Here is a 17,871-nt window from a genome sequence, read left to right as displayed (position 1 = left end):
AAGATGTCACCCTAAAACTAGAAACTCTATGCCACACTAGTCATTAACATATTTCTACCACGACACATGGTAAATGCTTTAGCTACGTTTCGCCTTAAACTCGTTGCCAGAAACGACACGAGATACGCATAATGAGCATTACGCTCCATTGCTCCCAAGAGTCCTGTAAACCTTCCATTCCGTACACCATAATCCTGTGACATCTAGTTAAGAACCGTTTCCTGTTGCCGACCAATGGGCTACCCGTGCCCCCGGAGGATCATCGGGAACTGCACGTTTCAAGTTTCCTGCTGGACCGAGTTTCGCGACAACCGACTTTCCCAACAGTTGCATCCAAGATAAGAACAAGGAATTCCATTGAAATCAGTATTCAACTGTAGTATTTCATTAAGCGTCAATAAAAGTGATGTTAACACCTTTATTGAAGTAACAGTGAAGAAGGAAAAAGTAATTCACGTTTCTTGGACACAATTTTGAGAAATATCCATCGACTTACAGAGCGTTTTTATGTATAATTTAGTTTTTATAAAATTTTAGAAGTAAAATATTTTTTTTTAAACAGAATCAGAAATTTTTTGAATTACTCAGTCGTTTCTGAACCTTTTCGTTTTCTGCACAAGGACCCTAAAATCAATTGGGACATCACTGGTATTGATTCTTTGAGATTAACAGTGTATCATTTTATTAGAAATTTGAAGAAGCAATCAACATTTGAAGAAACTGTTTAACAAGAAATCCATCGTACACAGATTCCTTCTTCTCTGATTCTGCTATTCACGGTTATCCTGATAGATACGGCTGTCTTCGCGGAAAACGTAAGACTCGAAGCAATAGAGAGAAGAAACGAGAAGATAAGAGAATGAATTCCATTACCGAGGGCTATAGTCTAGATTACTAAATTCCGAGTTGGTACCATCTGCTCAGCAAAGAAGTTTGTCCTTCTTGAATTTAATGCTCCAATTATCTGTCGCCTATACATACATATATTCAGGATATGGAACTTGAAAATTATCATACAGCTACTTTCATAAATTCTCTACCAATCCAGTTCACAATACAAGAAAGTTCCGAGAATTATTATTCTACTGTGCAACTGTTACACGGTTTGTAGCTTGTAAACATTTGTTACATTTAGCAGACTGTGAGTTTCATACAGAGCTGGGTAAAAGAGAAGAGAAAAAATATTTTAAATATCAAAAATTAAATTTTAGCAAATAAAATAATTTCATTTTATTAAAATATAAATTACTTCGTTTGCTGAAATTTCGCTTTCTATTTAGAATATTATTTTATTTTGAAGAAAAAGAAAAGAAAAAATGATCTACCTACAATTTTCGGATTCTCGTGAATTCAGGAATATCTGAAGATTATAAATAAAATATTTTATTTTATGGAATAAGTTTTCAAAATGCTATTTGAAAATAGTATTGCAGTAAATAAAATATTTTATTTTCACAAGTAAACTATTTACTATTTCAAATATTTTACCTAACACAGGTTCCATACATAAGAAAAAGAAATACTGATAGATAAATCTATTATATCCTCGATCGTGTCTAGAATTAAACACCTCACTTGTAAGCACCATTTGTTCTCCTCTCTTGTCATCTCTATTTCTTTTGTTTTTACGAGCCAACGACTTGGTCGGTCGAAAATTCAACGTGGTTTCTCGGTTTGTCCTTAGATACCACGAAACAGTGACGGGCCAAGGTGGCGAAAAGGGGGAGATTGTAATGAATATGTTAAATTCTACGAGTCCCTGGTGTTTCACAAAGCTTCGTGTTTCGCGCCAAGAATCCTCGGCGACTTTGCTTTAAGGAGCTTTCATTGTCCCGACACGGATACTTCGCGACAACGAGAGAAAAGAAAAGCTTCGCGATACAACGTTGTAATAGGAAACAAAGAAGACGGGAAGAGGAAAGAATAAAAGGGTGCTCCTTTCGGGGAAGAGACAGCACCGAAACGTCCTCCCAAGACAGACATCCGCGGCTGTAAATTATTTTTTTCGTTGGCTGGTTAATAGGCGGGCAAAATTACGCAGTGTGTCGCGCACAAAGCTACCACCAACGGGTCGCTCCATTGTATCGGACAAAGGGAAAATTCGGTACGGGAGGAAGGGAAAGTACCGTGAAAATTGGACGCGTTCCAGCGGTTTTTGCAAATCGTTCGCCGGATACGAGACTTACGTGCACGCGACAACCTCTCTTGCCCTCTCTTTATTCCTGTTACTATCGATACCCCGTAGACAGTTTATCGATAGCTGTCGAAACTGAACCTTTCAAATATCCCTGTGTTTCGATTGTGCATTTCAATTTCCTTTTTTTTTGGAGGAACTTCTCTATGGCGCAGGCACCAGAAATATAATTGTCGAATATTAAGAAGTGGAGGAATTACGAAATAAATGTAAAATCACAAAGAATTTCGAGGAAATGTTTGAGATTGAGAAAATCAGAGAAAATCTATTGGAATCCAATGACGTAATTTGGACCTTCTTCTGGGGTCGGCCCGGTCCCTTAGAAGTTTTAGTACTTTGGAACTTTTTAATTCTTAGGATCTAACATTTCAGAATTTCGGAAGATTGAGATTTAAAATTCTGAAATTATTTAATAATTTTCAAAATTCTAAGGTATAGGAATTCTGGTATTTAAAAATTTTTAAATTTCCAGATTTTGGTGGAGGGGCCGATCGAAATTGAAAGGCAGAAAGAACACGGGAAGAGAGAAGTGCAACTCGTTGTTAAGGGAACGTAAAAGCGAAACATGGTCGTTGAAAGCTGGCGAATAAGAGAACCGAGTGAAAGAGAGAACTGGGTGGCAGTGTGCAAACTATTCGTTCTTTCGTCTTTCGCAAGCTTTCGCGAACTAGCTGATGTTTGTATCGCGCGAGTGGTGTGCTGAGTTCTGAACCGTGGCGCACAGTTACCAGCCACTTTGCCGTCGTGTACTTTAGGAAATTTCTAGTTTGAACATCTCTCGAATGGCACGATCTGAATAGCAGCGACGATTCGCGTGAAATTTACGAACGTTCCAACCGATTTTACCATCGCTGAAAGGTCCCGTCACTGAAAAACCCGTGTCGAAACCTACGTCTCTGTAAATTTCAAATCGCATCACGGCCCTTGATTCTTCTCCTTCCGGAAGGAAACGTAAGTTTCGCGCGAAGCTTTTCTGCTGCAATTCGAGAAGTTTCAAAACCAAGAAAAGATACACCGTTCTAAAATAATTCAACGGAATTTCTTTGCTATATTTTCTGAAAAATTTCATTTTCATCCAGAAACTTCGGGTACCCGAGCCCCGGATCGATATTTAACTCTCGACATTACGGGTACCCGGTAAATAAACTTTCAGAATTTCCTGACATCGACCGGAATTTTCGGGTACCCGCTCGCCCCTACATTCCAAAATAAGGATTTTATTTAAAAAAAAGCAACAGTGATTAAAACGAATTTGTAGAAATCAACTCGTCGAAGAGGAAATGTTCGTCCAACTCAATTTCGACGTAAATCTACTGCAACGATGCGAAAACGACGAACCCTACAGCTGGACGTTTCAGCCAGAAGGCCATTTCCGACCTGGAAATCAGTGGCACTTCGATGCACTTGAGCACTATCTTGCAAGACACCGGCTCGATGAGGCGAAATGCACGTTGCATTCATCGATCACTGCCAGCCACGAGTTCAAGTTATATGCCTCGAGTTACTAAACGTAAAATAGATGGAAAACTGTGACTCGAAGAAAAAATGAAACGGCTCAATTAGATCCATCCTCGACTCGTGTGCAGAGAGAAAAGTTACGAAATTTTTGATAGAATTGAACAACTCTGTCGAGCATCTCCGTGTACCATCGATAAACTGATTTCCATCCGGTAGGTTCCTGACTGGGATTGTAGGTTCGAATTTCCAAAGGAACCGGTGAATCGAATGGAAAAACGACAAAGGGGTCGGCCATTGTCCGTGTGGAAAAAGCTGGAAAACAGTCGAAACGAGACAGAACCCACGGACAAGCCTGCCCGAGGAACAACCCGGCTCTATTTCCAACGCGTACGTCAGCCGCGAAATCGCTAGGCTGAATTCCTCGCGTTTCCGCGTTCCGACGCCACGCGTCCGTCGGCGTATAAACGTTCCAGAACGAGGACGACCCTTGAAAAGGGACCGCCATCCAATTATCTAGTTTTCCGCTTTTCCGTCCGTTCCAAAATTCAGGGATTATCTCGCGGACTCTAATTTGCTCGCTCGCTCGTTGTTTCAACCATTATTCAACTGAACGTAGAACGCGGTCTGCAAATATGACTCGAACGACAAAGAAACTTCGCAAACATGTGTCCTTCGTTGTGAGGATCATTGCTATAAATGCACAGTGTGGACCAATAATTATTACCAACTTAATTATTGATGTTAGAGAAGATCTGTTAAATAAATTGAATTGATTGGTTTCCCTCTATTGAGGGTGGCGTAATCTAAGGGCTAACAACCCCTTTTTGCCCACCGAAAATTAGCGCCCACGCGCGGATTGCGCACCTATTTTTAAAACTCATTCTTTTTCGCATTTTACATATTTCCATACATTTGCCATACTTTGTGTGTGTGTGTGACCCCTTTTAGTCGCCTCTTACGACAGGCAGGGGATACCGTGGCCGTATTCTAAGCCCCCCGAGCCACAGGGGGTTTGTTAAATACAAGTTGTACCATATCATAGGGACTATCCTTGGTGCAAGCAGAATTTGTTGTAGATGATGGAGCTTACAAGAGTTACACTGAATTGAAATTAATAGTCGCAATTTTGAACGTTTACTTTGATGAGAAAATTGAAAGTTTGGTTAATTTTGAAAATTTTCAAAATAGGTCAGAAAAGTATATGAAGATATCTAAAAAAAAAGAGATAACTTTAAAATTTCATAAGTTCTTTCATCTACGAAAACACCATATGCATTAAAAGATAGTCCCCATAACTTCGCACAATTTTTATTTAATTTGTGTCTAATATTAATATAATAATATCAGGAATATTTGAGATGGTAATAATTACGATGCCACCCATCGATATTTGTTTACTATTCATATTTCTTAGCTATATACTAAATTTTATAATGTAATTAAAAATTACATTATTTTGTGCCTAAATTACTTTCAATATTAATGTCATCAAAATTAAATAGCTGCTCTAAGGAAGCCTGATTTAATCGCGAGTATAACTGCGAAAGCCTATGATGTATTTTTCTCATTCCCAAGCCGTACATTATATTTATCTCCCTTCATGAAGCGATAGGTATTTTTAAAACGAGCCATCGACCTATGCCAGCAGGTTATTTAAGATCACAGACAGCGAAGGAACTGTTTTATAAAAGCTCGTCAGTTTCGATAATAAATACCTACTTAAGCTTTCAATTAAAAATGAAAAGCAATTTTAAATTTCAGTCGGTGGTCTGAAATTTGCTGTGCTGATTGTGGAGCATGCCTACGGGGTTCCTGTGAATGAATGAGGTGGCATGCTCTACTGATCAACCATAGAAATATTACCGCGGCAGATGGCGATAAATACAGAGTTTAACTTCTATGCTGCTTTTAATTTCAAAACGTAAACGAAGCATATTACTGCGATTAATATCATAATAACTAATGCTAATTTATATTATTCAAAATTTCTATTAACCCTCTGTAATTAAAGTTCCAAGTAATTACTCTAATCATTAACTAATCGTTGCATAATTTTCTTGAATTCAATTTAAAACAATATATTTTTACCAATATATATTATAACCAAATTTTCGTTAAATTATAGAAAATTATTCAAGGTAACATTCCTATAATTTTAATAATAATGGAATTTACGGTTCATTTACAATTTTATTTGTAACACAAAGCAATAAAGGGTTAAACTAGACAAGTCTCATGGCAACAGGGCCGAATTAGGATTTCTAGAGCCCGGGAATTAAGCGACCTTCGAGGGGCCCATTGGTAGATAAACTTAGTTAAAAAATTGAAATTTATTTCAAACAATATTAATTTACATCTAATTTTTTTTTGGATATATTCAATGGAAAGCTTATAATGGGGCTCAGGGCTGTAGCCCCCTTTAGACCTACCTCCTCTTAATCTAGCTCTGCATGGCAATATTTTATATTAGCTTCAGACAGAAAAGTTTTGAAATTTTACATTTTCTGTGTAGAAATTGTTGAAGCAACACGAATGCAACGACATGGTATTTACGCAAGAAGAAACGCATACTGGCTGGATATTTAAACGACCAAAACCCTGCAGATATTTTCGCAATGTTACAGTAAAAACATCAATAAAACGCGGGCTTCAACGAATCTCTGCTTCGTAAATTAAAATACAACCGATGGTTCCTGTTGCAAAGAAACATAATTACTCCTGCAGCAATTTTTGATTCAGTACAGTGTATTTCGTCTGAAATCCTCTAACAAATTATTGAAGTACATCCTGGCTCAGCAATATTCCTGTACCAAAGCATAATCGTTGAATGGTTAAGCTCGACCGGAGGAATTTTATGATACTAATAATGCACCGTTTCGCGAGCATATTACTCTCCACCAAATGCAATATTCCAGAATACGTTTCAAACAAACAGCGAAGCAATCTTCTTTTGACGATAAATGCTGACAGATATTAATCAAATCCAGCCAAAGAATATTCGAGAATGAAGTCCTATTATACGTAAAAAATTATTAATCTTTTTTTTATATATTCTAATAGTATTCAACGAGGAAAATTCAAAAATGCAAATTTTTATTTGAGGAATCGATCCGTTCAAAATCCTATTTGAAGTTTGATTTCAAATTTTATAAACACCCTGTACAGTTAAGCTTAAATGCACAATATTTTATGCATATACAGCATCGAGCTTAACAATAATACTCCATCCACAAGGGATTAATTTCCTTCCTCTCTTCAAACGGTAATCTCTCTAGCTCAAAATAGCTAATGAAAATGATAAAAAATGAAACATAATCCTACAAAGCCGCTAATAATAATCATAGCTTGAAAATCATACCTTCTCTTCATATGCAAATATGATAACGTTAGTCCTGCACACAGGGATGTAATTACATCCTCTGTATTTTAACTACAAAAACTTTAGCTGCATAAGTATTTATTGATTTTTAAGAAGATAGGTGCAGAGAAAATTAAAAGTTATTATTAGCCCGGGGTGTGTTAGAGAGAAGGTTAAAAAAATAAAGGGAAAGGTTGTTTCATTTAACAGGATAACGATATGAATAATTCGATTGATTTGCCCGTTCAATTTCCTAGATCGTTTATGGGATAGATAAATTTTGGGGGAAGCGATCGAACTGGGCCAAAACCGAGTTCGATTAAGAGGTTAGGTCACAACCGACGATATATCGTTGCCTACGATCTTAATTGCCTTTTCAATCCCGAAATGTTCGCTCGACTGTCGAAATTTCAATTAAAATCATCGCCGTTCCTATTACGTAGAATCGTTACGCGCCCATTGAAGTGCTCTATTTAGGTATACGGCCCTGTCGTTTCTCGAAAACAATACCGATTCAAACGAATTCGCTTTCGTTCCTACGCCTTTATTCACTCAACGTGTTTTACGCGTGTACATGCTGAAAGAACGCAGCAGAATGCGTGCAGAGAGAAATGCGATCATCGAGTTCAGTATATGTATTGAGAGATCAATTATTGATCCCTACCAAAGCAGGCTTCCCTATGGAAAATTGAAATATAGGGGCAACATGCCCACTATTCCCTATAGTACTAGAAATTTACTAGGTATTTTGAATGAATTAACTTTTAAAATCACAAGATATTGAAATTTCAAAGTTCATAGTTCAAACTTCAAAATTCCACAATTCAGACATCAAATCTTCAAAAAGACATTTCAAAACATAAATTTCGAAATTCCAAAATTAAAATTTTCCAAAATTCGAAATTTGGAAAATTTGCATTCAGCAATTCTAAAATTATAATTTGAAAGCTTCAAAATTCGCATTCTGAAATTTCATAATTCAGTTCCAAAAGCTCGAAATTCAAATTTAAAAATCTCAAAATTATTCCAAAATCCAAATTTTTTAACATTCAGAATACAAAGTTTCAAAATTTCCCAAGTACATTATGTAGGGAAGCCTACCATGTTCAATATTCTACTTAAACGATCTTACATTTCCTGAAATCGATGAATTTTTAACTAAATATAACATGCTTTTTAAAACATCTAATTCGTAGAATTATATTTGGGAACTTTTACACCATCTAATAAATTCGTTTGACCACAAAAGAAATTAAATCGTTATTAACCCTGGTTAACGAATCGTCAGCTTCTGCACAGTTATTAAACGGGGTCACGTTTGTTCGCAAAACATACTCGTGAGAAGATAAATTACAAGAAACAGTACTTTCAATTACACCGTTTTTAAAGTCAATAGTATCGCCCGTAACCGACCTCTCTCGTATTTTCTATTTTTCTTTTCTCTTCGTTATTTTTATAGAACTACAATTTTTCAAGCAAACTCCCGTTGCAATTTCACCGATAAAACAACAAAAGCAAACGTCAGCAATCTCGATGAATGAACACAGTAAAACGGAACCTTTGATAAAACGCATTTTTTGCGATCATGATTCAAGTTTCGTGTGACCATGCCCGCGAAACCAGTTCAACGTTTCATACCCGATTAATCTCTGAATTGGCGAAAGTGTCGGACGAGTTTTCGATTAGAAATCAATCCAGATTCTAACTCGTTCAACGTGGATAGTAAACAAATGTGACGCAACTAACTACATTCCTGTCTTATCAATGATTTACTTGATAATTAGTGACACAATTTCTGTGATAACAGCAATCAAGAATTCCAAATAAAAATAAAAGTTTAATGAATGAATGTAATCGAGATCTTGATAACTATTCCCCGCATTTCTCAATAATTATTAATAAAACTTCAAATATGTGATTGTGATATGTAAAATTAAAATTATACTACTTTTATACTACATGTATTATAATGAAGAGTTTAGAAAATGAAAATAATCTGAAATACAAAATTAAATTGAAATTAATCACTGAAATAATTTTATTCGCTTCGGTAGAGAGCAGACGCGTTGTTGCTTCGCTCGAATTCTAATCGAATTCTAGTTTTGAATTCTGGATGTCGGTTACAACGAACACGCGGCCGACAATTGTTATCACCTAATTCGTTTGTGACGCGACTAGGTAAGTTTTCGTCGGGTGGTTGGAAACGAGGAACGTGTCATTTAGCCGGCGTTCGAGATAATGAAATTTAAACGAAGCACTTGCTGCGAGCTTGGGCAACCGAAATTTCCATAAAGTTTCGCGTTGAAAACACCGGTGAACTGTTCGTCCCACAGGGTGAGAAGGAAGTAATTGTGAATTCGTAGCTACGACACGCGGGATTATTTCTTTTTCCTTCAATTTTTTCATTCGCAGCCTGATTTTAATTTTTCTCGATTTACAGCACCATATTTGCAACTACGTCATCGTTAAAACGTTAATTGCACAAAGCACAATATACGAACAAGGTACCTTTGTCTGCTTTAAAAAAGCATGCTTTATTGCAGGTAATAAAAACACGTCTATTTAAAAATTATTAACCATTCGAGGCATTTTTGCACCGACAAAACTTATGGCAGCACTGGTATTTAAAAAAAACCTAGGTACTTGTTCGACTGAATTTAAAATTACCGCCATAAGTTCTGGCGGGAAAATTTAAAAATGCAATAAAACAATTATTTTACTAAAATTTTCTATATGAAACAAGAACAATTTGAAAAATACAGTGGACTCTCGTTATATTGCCATTATTCTTCCGTTATCATAAAACCTACCAAAATGATATAATTTTATGTCCTATTTCTCTTTCAATTGAAAATGTGGAATCTTCCAAAATTTTCCACCCCATCCGCGGTGATATAACGAGAGTCTACTTTATAACCTTCAAAAATTATAGATGTGTATTGCAAAAACTTCCGGGTTACGTCAAGCATGGCTGTTATGAAGATTTTAAATTTTAAGATTCTAAATAAAAATGCTATAATGTAGCTACATAATATACCAACATAAATAATGTATGTTCGATCGTAAATAGCGCGACAAACTTGAGTTAGACGCTAATGGAACCATTTCCTCCCCGACGCGAAACGCGATAATTCATCTAACATTGAACATCGAGCATCTAGTCGCCATTTTTATCGTAGCGAATAGTACTGACGCCAGTAGATCGTTTTAAAACTCATTTGAAACGAACAAGTTTGAATAAGTAATTTATTCATGAACGGAGAACGGGAACACTCGATGGATATGCGACATAAAACGTTGCTATGTGTGTCACACGAATAAACAGTTATACATCGTATCATGCATATTAACGTTTACCAGTAGTTATTCAACTCGTGTGTTATATTAATGAAAAATTGCATACATCGAATTACGAACGATATACATATGCAAATCTGTACATTAGTATTGAAAACGGTACCCTTCTGACCTTGAGAAACGGTTTCAGGATGCTGTGTAAATAACCGAGACGTCGGCATTCCCAATGAATTTACGCTCTTATATGGAACGCTATTCTACCACGATAACTACATACGTGATCTTGAACACGCATCACGGTTTAAACACAAAAATTGAATAATAGAATCATTTCGTAAGATACACGAATTGAGAGCCACTGGTTTGATTTACCGATGATTTAAAACCACGTTCCGTTAAAGCACATATGTATGCACATATTAGAACTGTCTATCCGTGGGATGAGACCCGCCACTCCCGCGAATCCCACGGCTAAAAAATGCCTCTGGCATCTGTGACATAACCTATCTTTGCTACGTTTGGATGCATATATACTAATCATAAAAACGAGCGCGCGTCCTTTTGTTTCATACAAAGTGCTTCTACGCTGTATTTCACACCGTATCATCGTGGAACGTGCTAACACAACGATTCTTCTCGTTGAATTAAATAGCGTGGAATCGTGGAAAAGAAAAGGAAATAACATGCGACTCGTACGCGTGGTATGGTCATTGATGCATCAGGTGTCAGTCACCTCGAAAGGGTACGCGAGTCTCACGTGTGCGCCTTCTATGTACGACCGACCTCAAGGGTAATCACGAAGCACGTGCCACGATTTTACGATACGTTTTCTACACTCTTTCCACGTATATCGATGAGATAATGTGAAATTAAGACTCACCAGTTTTTCAGGATGGATGCGTCGCGTCGTGACGGATTCTCCTTGCTCTTCCTTCGTCCGTCGTTCTCCTTGCACGTCCTCTGCACCTTTCACTGTTTCGCAACGTGTCAGCAGAGGAATCGGTCGAATACTACTGTTCCGGGACAGCCACTTGTCACGAGAGTCGTACACGAGACTCACTAGGACGTAACTCCAGAACGAGGAGAAACGTCGTCCACGACCATACCGGTACGATCACACTCCGAAACGCGCCACGAACACGACTGTTCCACACCGTACCATGGATCAGCTGCTACTACCGCAGCGCCACCGTGCGTCGCGGCACGCACTCGAACTAAATGGTGGGAGAAGGGCGGGAACGCGATGCGCATGCGCGTCGTTGGCTACATTTCGAGATCGAAATTTATAAACCAACTGAGATTGCAAAATAAATGATTTAAAAATTAATACTATTATTTTAAACAATATGAAATACTTTTTATTCGGATATGTATTTCTTCCTTATGTATGTATTTATATGCACATATCATATACGTACATTACCAGTTTTTATCATTAACCTCTTAACTTAAAACACACTTTTACAAAATAATTGTTCAGTTAAGTGGTTAAACATCTACTCCGTTATATCTTTTTCTCTTTCTAAAACTTATATGCATGCATATTACACATACTATAATTATATACTTGCTTTGCACATTATAGTTCGGTAATTAATTTACTAAGCTAAAAATGTTGTAAAAACCTTCTTTTTATGTTTTTTCCAATTTTGTATCGATGGATGCATTTGAAACTATCACTATTACCATCTAATAGTAAATGAAGAAATAAACAAAATAGAAATTCGTTCTAACCAACTAATGGTGGAAAGCGTTCTGGACGCTATAGAATATTGCGATCACAGAGGAATATGTAATGATAAAAACTGGTTATAAAAGCTACAATATTTCGAATTTTGATACCAAAATTTAATAATACGTGTTTACAAACTCACATGGAATGGAGAAAAGCAAGAAATTGATGTTTTGAATCTTAATTTAACCGACGACGCCAGCTCCTCTCAAGGAATCAGTACGCACATGCGCTTGCGCATCCTGACGTAAGTGCTCATGTGCAGAATTTTTCCGCGCGTAATTCAAAATTCTGTGCTCATTGTCAGACAAACAGTAGCTTCGCACAGATGGAAAAAAATTATAAGAAACGTTAAAGTATATCTAGATTTCCTTCACATAAAAAATAAGGTGCTTTTTTTTACCACAATAAAGAAAAAAGTATGAAAATCTAAAGTATTAATATAGATGCGTTCAGAATTTGAATTCAAAATTACATTTTATTATTATCTTAATATGGACTAGTATAACATTACCATGTACACATTCAGTAGCTCACTTATAATTTATAACTTATAATACATTCACAAACATTGATAAAGATAGTCACGATGTCTTGTAGCATGTTTCATGACTGAAGCTACAGCGCAAGCTCTATTTATTTATAAGGTATATTTTATCACTTATCGACGTTACAAATGGTTGTATTTAGATTATCTTATCAACGATTTATTTCATTGCGTCTATCGTTCGCATTGACTTTGCACGATTAGTGATTGTATTATAAAAATTAACGTTTCTTATTCGAATGTGTTAGTTTTACTATACGACTGTTGCTATACATCACTTCTCACGAAATAAAAGAAATTATTTGAATTAATGCAAATTGAATATCTATGATAACTTATATGTATAAATATATTATATACATACAAATTAATTCGATATCTTTTCTTTTATGATTAAATGTTCAAATTTAAAATGTGTATTATTAAAGACACCAAATTAATTTGTACACTTAATATATTATATAATAACTTATACAAAGAGGACCCGAATACTAGGTCAATATATTGCAAAAAAAAATTTTTTAAATGAATAGTGGTTAATTTTATTTTTACATATAAAACTATCCACCACCTGTTTATTAAAATTGATTGAATAACAAAATTAAAACTTCATACAAAGTAAAAATAAATTCGTGTAGCAAGTTCCTTTTTTTTAAATTTAGATCATGAAATTTCTATTCAGTATATTTTAGAATTTACATTTTTCTCAATAATTAATTTGAACTTGTTTTATTAGCTTAAGTATGTACGTCTATTCCCCTTAAATAAAAACTCGTTGCTCCTTTATTTTTACGTATGAACTTTCATCGAAAAATGTAAGTTTATGACTCTTTATATAAAAAGCTATAAATTATTTTTGTCGCTATCTGTCTCGAATTTGTACCGTGATTTTTTTTCACAGCACAAATAATTTCGAACGTTGCCACACTTATTTTTCTTATTGCAAACCGTAGATTTCTTTTAACACTTTCGAATACAAAATTTGCTTTTTCGTTCAGACATACGAATTTTAGTCGCAACGCATTTTATTGGTGACAAATGAACAAAGTGGGAAGCATAATTAAAAAAGATGATCTCTCGCTTTTTTTTTTTTTTTTCAAGTTCAACGCATCGAAGCCTCTTGTACGATTTTTTGAAGCGAATACGTTCAAACATGTATTACAATGTTCCCTCTAAGCTGTGCGCATGCACAGATGCACTGTTCCCGCGCATACAGAATTTTTCACGCGTAATTCAAAAATTCTGTGCTCGGAAGAATAACAGATCCGCACAGTTGGAAAAGAAATTCGAGGAAACGTTGCTTACGATAACAATAGTTTGAATCGCAAATTTTCCATAGCTTTATTTTCTATATATATATATAGGTATATAGATATTTATACACTTATACCATTCTTATTGTACAATCCATCGTAGGAAACTCTAAGTTACGATGTAATTTTTTAAAATAATTGTACAATATATTTTTAAGTGTAACATTCTTTTAAACAATACGTTATTTTTAAAAGTAAGTGACAAAAAGAACTGAATTAAATCGACAAACTTAATTTCTTAGAATAAATAAAGTGTTATTCTAAGAAAGTATCCTATCAATAATCACGCAAGGTCAGCTCGACAATAATGTCTTTTGCGAATGTTATTATTTATTAAAATGTGGCTAGACACGTTCAGTCAGGGTGGCTCGCGATGGCTGCGTATTTTATTTTCTTTTTTTCTTTTTCTTCTTTTATCTGTGTATATATGTATACGTACATAAATATACATATACATATATCATATACACATATACACACAGGCAACATACATTTGTATTTATATTTATATTTATAATTCATATTTATATTTATATTTATATTTATATTCATATTTATATCTTTATCTATACATACATATGCGTATATATCCGTCTTACTCTTGGCGTAATGACTAGATAAGTTTCGGCCACCCAAATTTAAACATGTTGTTTGATCCCATATGTTTTATTCATACCATTCCCTTTGTTCGCCGAATCTTTTACGGATTAAAATTTCCATGCCAAAATTCATTTCTGTTTAATCGTATGATATAGAAATGATGTTTCATTTCTTGTTTGGAATTTAATATTAAATACGTAAGAATGTATACCAAGAAAATTAAAATTTAGTGTTGTAAAACACTTGCACTTATGTATTGTAAATTTTGGAATAATATTTTATATTACGCACATTTTAGGAATTGTTTACTAATATCTTCAACTTGACTTGATTTTCTAATGTGAAAGAACACGTACATTTTCAATGATATATGAGTGTGTATACATTCAATGTGATATGCGACATGTAACGCGCTGTCTACGCTGTATATGATCAAACATGAATTTGTTTAAGGCTTTTTTTTTTTATATTTCTATAATATAAAACATACGCGATGATTAAACGCAGCTGAGCATACAGTGGGTGTAGAGAATATTCGTACATATATCAGTTAGTTTATAACAACATCTCCGAAGAGTGTAATTTAATAATTAATTTCAATAAGTAATCACCTGGCATAACGTTGAATTTATCTAAAAACCAAAGAAAAATCCTGGGAAGCATTAATTAATGTATTTAACTCATTCTTATTGTAAAATTAATTAAACATTAAGTGTGATTTATTATTTAGCTATTGTACGAATATTTTATATGCGTTCATAGCACTCAACGGGTTAATTGTTAAACGTTCGCTACCGAGCTCAGGAAATTAGTCGATCGCTGTGTGCCACAATCTTTTAATCTTGGCGATTATGCACGCGATATCGCGTCTGCGGACATTTAGTGTTTATGATCGAGCACACAATATCACGTAACAGTGAATATATTAAATTATTAAAAAATTAAATAATTTTAATTCGAGTAGATCGCAAAAAAAAATAAGATTCAACATTTACAACTAATGCAGAAGTAAAGACGCTTGTGAAACGTACGAGTGGATCATTCTTTATACTTCTGTGTTAATCCCTTTAACTCTATTTTTTACAATGTACACAAATTTATATGTTATAAAAACATTCAAATTGGATCCTGTTTTTATTTATAAATTTATAAATTTAAAGTAAAGTATATAAAAATTGAAATTAAAATTATAATTTTTAAAAATATAATTGATTTAATAAATTTTATATATTATTACATATATTTGAACATAGTTTCATTTCAAATACCATCACAGTAATTTAAGAATTTTCTTTGCTTTTTATGAAACTAAAGATTGAACAAATTTGTATCTTTAATTTATGTAAAATAAAAACATTTAATAAAAGAAAATTGTTAGTACAAAATTTTAATTTCATTTTTCATTGAAATTTCAAATCAGAACAGAGCAAATTTGTATTTTATATTAGCACCAGAAATAAGATTATCATTATGGGATTATTGTTATTATTAGTATTATTAATATTATTGTTATCATTAATGTTCACAGCAAGTTTACAATCACTCTCTTAATAAATATGTTTTTTGTAAATATAAGAAATGGTTAAATTATTTACGTTTATTGCAATGTATACACTGTTATATACTGACTTATAACTATATATTTTCAATTGGATCAATCAAGTACATACTCTAAATGAATGTGGTCATAATAGCTTTTCAATTTTTATTTTAATCGGTTAGTAAGATACTGCAAAAAGTGGAAGAAATCAATCTTTTATACCAGCATATATTTTTAATAGATTTATATTTCTTTCATAGATATATATAGTTCTGTTTAAATAATTTTTAACAGACTGACACAAAACTCTTGTGTTGTGTTTATATAAACATTTGCATTTTGTCGATTAAATTTCTACATTATAAAAAACATAAATTTCTTTGGTTCCAGCAAGTTTTTATAAATAATCTTATAAACATTCATTAAATCATATATTTAAATATAGTTCTTAAACGAAAAAGTATATTTTTCAAACATAAAGCAAAAGAATTCTCCACTTGAATGCGTTACACAAGCATGCATTATAGATAAATATTAATATTCGATAAAAGGCAACACAAAATGGTTCAATTCCAGGGCATTGTACATGGTACTAATGAATTTAAATGAAATTAAATTAGTATAGAATACAGTTTTTGTATGTATCACCTGATATTACAACAAACCAATCTATGTAAGGTTTGTAAAATTGATTAATACCATATAATGCTTTAAGGGTCTACACCGCTCTAAAATTAGGTGATTTTCGGGAATTTTTTTTTTTTAAGAACGTAACGCTACACAAATGCCTTCAGCTGAATCCAGCGAAGAAGATTTTTTACATAAACGACGATGAGTGATAATAGTGTTCGTGTGGCAGTACGCATTCGTCATTTAATAGAGACAGAAATTGAACGAGGCTGTCAGACATGCCTAAAAGTTGTTCCTGATGTACCTGAAATAGTAATTGATAATAGAGATAAATCTTTTACATTTAATTATGTTTTTCCCCCCGCTATTAATCAAGAAGATTTTTATAATACTTCTGTTAAGGACATAATAAAAAACATTTTCGAGGGCTATAACGTAAATATATTAGCCTATGGTCAAACAGGTAGCGGTAAAACATATTCAATGGGGACAAATTACAACATTGGAGCAGATAATTTAAGCGTTATTCCACGAACAGTTAATGATATATTTGATATAGTTTCCTTAAAAGAAGAGTGGAATTTTAAAATTACAGTTTCTTTTATGGAACTATATCAGGACCAATTATATGACTTATTAACTGATAAGCAACGAAGTCAATCTATGGTGAATATAAGAGACGATGGTAAAAATATAAACGTTATCGGAATTGTAGAAAACGGAGTCACAAATGAGGCGGAAACATTACTTTGTTCAATCATTTTCTCTCATATTCACTCTTTTTCTCTCTCTTGCTTTCTCTCTCCTCTTTTTAAATTTTTCTTTTTTACATTTCCAAAAATGTTTATATGTTAAATCATACTCCAATGGTAAATAAAATACAATAAATAACTGAAAGTATTCCATAACGTAGGTACTTTATGGTTCATCAATTTGTAAAAAATATTCAATCATATTAACGTGAAATAAAGTAAAATTAAAAAGAATTTTTAAAAATGATCATGTATCATAATAATGTATAGAATTAAAAAAAAATTAATTTTTTGTGATAATTAGACTTTTATACTAATATATAAAATTAAACCTTGAAGCACCTTATAACTTATCTTTTATCTGTTCAACATCTTTGTAACAAAAACTAACATGACAAATAATAATGTGACTTGATATCATTAAAAACAAAAAAGTAAACAGAAACAATA

The 17,871-nt window shown here is 33.6% G+C and overlaps 2 protein-coding genes across 3 annotated transcripts in view; one reads left to right on the top strand and one right to left on the bottom strand.

The window, feature by feature from the left end:
• LOC114871342 (protein-tyrosine sulfotransferase) overlaps window positions 1-11,595 on the bottom strand; it is a 143,879-nt gene extending 132,284 nt beyond the window's left edge. For both annotated transcript variants that reach the window (XM_029177114.2, XM_029177112.2), the window contains exon 1: window positions 11,188-11,595. The gene's annotated coding sequence lies outside the window, so the exon portion shown is untranslated. The remainder of the gene's footprint in view (window positions 1-11,187) is intronic.
• A 4,326-nt stretch (window positions 11,596-15,921) lies between these two features.
• Window positions 15,922-17,675, top strand: LOC123988376 (chromosome-associated kinesin KIF4-like). Its single transcript, XM_046288209.1, has one exon. It carries the CDS (start codon window positions 16,871-16,873, stop codon window positions 17,522-17,524), a length of 654 nt encoding a protein of 217 aa, XP_046144165.1. The 5' UTR covers window positions 15,922-16,870; the 3' UTR covers window positions 17,525-17,675.
• Window positions 17,676-17,871: the final 196 nt, after the last annotated feature.

The sequence above is a fragment of the Osmia bicornis genome, chromosome 12 (genome assembly GCF_907164935.1).
Source record: "Osmia bicornis bicornis chromosome 12, iOsmBic2.1, whole genome shotgun sequence".
NCBI classification, from domain to species: Eukaryota; Metazoa; Arthropoda; class Insecta; order Hymenoptera; family Megachilidae; genus Osmia; species Osmia bicornis.
The sequence above is the reverse complement of the archived record's forward strand: the minus strand, read 5'-3'. Positions and strand labels throughout refer to the sequence as shown.

Excerpts from the sequence above, each read along its gene's own strand:
- LOC123988376 (XM_046288209.1), top strand. The coding sequence starts at position 16,871 with ATGAGTGATAATAGTGTTCGTGTGGCAGTACGCATTCGTCATTTAATA.